The sequence below is a fragment of the Juglans microcarpa x Juglans regia genome, chromosome 8D, assembly GCF_004785595.1.
Source record: "Juglans microcarpa x Juglans regia isolate MS1-56 chromosome 8D, Jm3101_v1.0, whole genome shotgun sequence".
NCBI lineage: Eukaryota > Viridiplantae > Streptophyta > Magnoliopsida > Fagales > Juglandaceae > Juglans > Juglans microcarpa x Juglans regia.
Window position 1 is genome coordinate 6011689 of NC_054608.1, and position 5106 is coordinate 6016794.

General features: G+C 39.6%; 1 protein-coding gene across 1 annotated transcript; it reads left to right on the top strand.

Moving 5' to 3' along the window:
* Window positions 1-1063: 1063 nt before the first annotated feature.
* On the top strand, window positions 1064-4546 carry LOC121242692 (putative receptor-like protein kinase At3g47110). Its single transcript, XM_041140618.1, is given in 3 exon segments — window positions 1064-3358; window positions 3361-3756; window positions 3940-4546. Coding segments are annotated over 3 exon segments (3048 nt in total). The 5' UTR covers window positions 1064-1098; the 3' UTR covers window positions 4332-4546.
* Window positions 4547-5106: the final 560 nt, after the last annotated feature.

Genomic DNA, 5106 nt, shown 5'->3' on the forward strand with positions numbered 1-5106 from the left:
ATTTTTGGTTAGGAAAAAGGTTGTAGCCGGATGGATATAAATCCATTTTTCACACCGGCAAATCACAACACGATACGTAAGGCATCCAACAAAAGAGAACCTGCATCTCAAAACACTCGATCCCCTATTCTTCTTCCTTTCTTCACACGTAAACGTCTCTCCCTCCCTCCCTCCCTCCCGCTCTTTCCCTCTCGCTGCACCAAATAAGCGACTACATCTCCCTCTCCCTTTCTCTCCCACGGAACGCTACCAGCCCAAAAAAGAATCTGTGAAAAACCACTCCCTTCCTCAAGCCGACCAACCCAAACTCAGAAAATACTATTCGAACAGTTTTGTAAAATCATCAATTTTTTGGGATGAAATTTAAATTTTATCCTAAAAAATGAGTTTTAGAGACAAAATTTAGTCTGTCCCTAAAAGTCAATTTTATTGAAGTGTCTAGCGAATATCAGATAGAGAGTTTGCTAGAGACTCGCTCAAGCGAATAACCCAATAATTGTGAAATTTAGATTTTTACCGTACAATTCAATAAATATATAATTATGAACAGTATGACAGGTTCTGGAATAGTATATTTGCATTAAAGTATATTTTGTCATTTTTCAATATAATAAAATCTTCTACAACTCCAATGATTATTCAACCACATAAATCTTTATGTCCTGTGAATGATTTCTTATTTTTATTATTTTCTTGCATCATTTTTCACGACAATATTAATTCTAAAAGAGGGCTAAAAACGGAAATGTGAGATCCAGAATGGGGGAGTGTTTGGAAGTGCGTTACGAAACAACGCCCAATGCATCCATCATGCAATTTAACACCGTTACATTGTTGTCCACATTGAGACGAATGGGGTTCCATCGTAAAGGTGAAAGGTCTTAATTAAGAAGGATGCTTCTGTCTTCTGATAATCTTTCATTTACCAAGTCAAAGAACAGGAGAGCGACGTTAGACATGATGAAGAAAAGGTCTTATAATTAAAAGCGTGCCATGCACAACTAGTACTGGATTGTTATAAATACGAATCTTTGGTGTTCCATAATTAGTATAGATGCTCCTCTCTTTCACCCAATTCAAAAATAAAAACCAAGAGACATGAGTTTTCTTTCCCATCTAATGCTTCAGGCCACCTTATTATTTGTCCCAACGTTCTTTATCATATGCATGTTTCTTGGAGTAGAGTCTGCCACTTCGAGTCTTGTTACAGATAAGGAAGCCTTGATCTCATTCAAGTCTGGAGTAAGCGAAGATCCTTCAAGCCATCTCTCTTCTTGGTACAAAGACACATCCCCATGCAATTGGACTGGAGTTGTCTGCAACAAGTCTGGCCAGAGAGTGGTTGGCCTTGATCTTTCTGGCTCTAGACTTGTAGGGTCAATTAGCCCTCATATTGGTAATCTCTCCTTCATCCAATCCCTTCAACTCCAAGATAATCAATTTACAGGGATGCTTCCTGATCAGATTGGCAATCTCTTTCGCTTGGAAGTTCTGAACATCAGCTTTAACAGAATAGAAGGTGTGCTCGCCTCAAATATAAGCCAATGGACTCAGCTCAAGATCCTTGACTTGACTGAAAACAATATTGAAGGAAGAGTTTCTGTAGAGCTTAGCTACTTGACGAAGCTCGAAGTCTTGAAGTTGGGAAAAAACCGACTTTCTGGTGCAATTCCGCCTTCAATAGGTAACCTTTCCTCACTCTTCAGTATAAATTTCAGAACCAACAATCTCAGCGGCATAATACCAAGTGAATTGGGACGCCTTCAAAATTTGAAGGAACTTGATCTCACAGATAACAGTTTGTCTGGCATCATTCCTCCATCAGTATACAACATATCCTCCCTAGTTTACTTTCGCTTAGGTCAAAACCAACTATCGGGTGAAATTCCCGGAGACGTTGGGATTAAACTCCCAAATCTTTTAGATTTCTTTGTTTGCGTCAACAAACTTACCGGACATATTCCATGGTCCTTGCACAATCTCACCAATATACGCAGCATCCGCATCGCGCGCAACTTTCTAGAAGGAACAGTACCGCCGGGACTGGGAAATCTCCCAGCTCTTCGAATGTATAACATTGGTTATAATAGGATTAGATCAAGTAAAGATCATGGTCTCAAATTCATTACTACTTCTTTGGCAAATAGCACTCTCCTCGACTACCTTGCAATTGATGGCAACCATTTGGAGAGTGAGATTCCAGAATCAATAGGCAATCTTTCTAAAGTTCTGTCAAGGTTATACATGGGAGGGAATCGTATTTATGGTAACATTCCCACGTCCATCGGTCTTCTTAGAAGCCTGGAATTGCTAAATTTAACCGACAATTTGATTTCAGGTGAAATTCCACCTGAAATAGGCCGATTGGAGAAACTGCAGATATTGTGTTTGGCAAAAAATCGAATTTTTGGCAGTATTCCAAATTCTTTAGGTGATCTCCAAAAGTTAACTCAAATTGAATTATCAGGAAATAGTTTGTTGGGTAAATTACCCCCTGCTTTTGGAAACTTCAAGAATATTCTTTCCATTGACCTATCTAACAACAGATTCAATGGGAGCATACCTAAAGAATTGTTGAATCTCCCCAGTTTGAGCACTGTTTTGAATCTATCTAAGAACTTTCTAAGCGGACCTATACCTGAAGAAATTTCTCTAAGAAGTGTCAAAACCATTGACCTTTCTGACAACCTTTTGTCTGGTAGTATCCCCAGCCCAATCCAAAGCTGTAAAAGCTTGGAAAAATTATTCATGGCCAGAAACATGCTTTCAGGTCCAATTCCAGATACCATGGAAGAAGTGAAAGGCCTGGATACTCTAGATCTCTCCTCCAACCAGCTTTCTGGCTCTATCCCCGTTGAACTCCAAAACCTCCAGGCCTTAACATCCTTGAACCTGTCTTTCAATAATTTGGAAGGGATTGTTCCCAGCGGCGGAGTTTTTAGTAATCTCTCTCAAGTCCATTTGGAAGGCAACCCAATGCTTTGCCTGCATTTTGCATGTGTCAATAGTCAAGGGCGTCGAGGAAGAACAGTAGTCAAAGTTCTTGTTATAACAAGTATCCTTGTAACATTGGTCCTTTGCGTTATATTTGGCTCACGGTTGTACATAAAGAGAAGGAAACCAAAGATGGAAAAAAATTCTGAAACCTTCAAAGGACAGCATCAAATGGTGTCCTACAATGAAATCCGTCAGGCGACTGAAAATTTCAACCAAGAAAATTTTATTGGCAAAGGGAGCTTTGGGACAGTTTATAAAGGCTATCTTTGGCAAGGAATCGCTATCGCAGTTAAAGTCCTAGACAATGAGAAGAAGAGCTCTTGGAAGAGCTTTTTGGCAGAATGCGAGGCTTTGAGGAATGTTAGCATCGGAATCTTGTTCGACTCATCACATCATGCTCTAGCATAGACTTCAAGAACATGGAATTTTTGGCACTGGTGTACGAATTTATGAGTAATGGCAGCTTAGAAGACTGGCTAGAAGGCAGGAGGAAGCTTGTAAATGGGCATGCGCTGAATGTTCTGGAGAGATTGAACGTGGTCATTGACGTTGCTTGTGGATTAGATTACTTGCACCATGACTGTGAAGTTCCAGTGGTGCATTGTGATTTGAAGCCCAGCAACATCCTTTTGAGTGAAGACATGACTGCAAAGGTAGGAGATTTTGGTCTTGCCAGGTTGCTATTTGAAAGAACAGGCAATCAATCTCATCTTAGCTCCACAAATGCTCTAAAGGGATCCATAGGTTACATACCTCCAGGTTAGTACTATAACAATATCTCTCTTCGATCTCATGTAGTTGATAATTAATTTCAGCTATGTTGTTTTCTTCTGAGTTATGAACGTGTTTTCTCTGAGAGACCATTTCTGATATCATTACTTAATTATTCAGCTAGTTTTTTCTAAATGTTGTGAACATGATGAATCTGATTACGATGTGTAGAGTATGGTTTGGGAGAAAAAATATCAACTTCTGGAGATGTGTACAGCTTCGGGGTAATGCTGCTCGAGCTCTTCACTTGGAAGAACCCAACACACGAGAGCTTCAGTGGAGGCCAAAACCTAACCAGATGGGTGCAGTTAGGTTTCCCATCCAACGTGAAACAAGTACTCGACCCTGTGATGCTAGCTCAGATGAGCAGCCTTGACCACAATGAGAAACACATAAGCCCTGATGCTCGACACGAATGCCTCATCACAATCCTTGGGGTTGGGCTATCTTGCACTGCAGACTCTCGTGATGCCCGCATCAGTATTAGAGGTGCTCTACACAAACTGCAATCTGCAAGAGACAGCCTTCTTAAACCAGGTCCTAGTGAGAAAACTGAGAATTAGTAATCAAAGATGGCACTGATGGGTGAATGGTATTTGCAAGAGGTATGTCAGCAGTCAGCAGTCAGCAGTCAGCATAATATTGATCTGTAATAAGCTTACGTACTTTTGAGCACTTCATACAATGTCCTTGGTCCCTTTTGTTATGTAGTTTTCTTTTCTTTAATTTAGTGGGCTGTAATTTTTGTTTGATGCATTGTAGTTTTCATAATTATATAGAAGGCTGCTTAATATTAAACGTAATGGTGAAGTGACGCATGATTCACTGGATTATGATCACATAATGAAAAAGTAGTGGTTCTACTCAACACAACACCTAGATAGGGATGAATAGGTGTAGTTCAAATTTTTATGGTCCAATAAAAAATATTGACAAGTAAACAATTAATCAAAGACATAAATCAAAGACAACTAAGAGAATATGTGGCTGGAATCCTCCTCCAAGTGGCTTTTTTAAGTTGAATGTTGATGGTGCCATGTTTTCAGATCTGAAAAGTCGATGTGGGTGTTACACTTCGAGATGATAGAGGAATACTAGTGTTGGCTGCAAGTAAGATAGAAAATGAGGTTGAGAATTCGGCTACCATTGAATTGCTAGCCTTACTTCGAGGCTTACAGCTAAGTGCCCATTTGGGTTTCTCCCAACTTATTGTTGAAAGTGATTGTCTAATGATGGTTCAAGAGCTTAAAAAGGATCAAGACTCGTTGTCATCAGATGGTAATCTTATTAAGGATGCAAAGAGTGTAACCCCTGTATTTTAGTGTATTTTTATTGAAA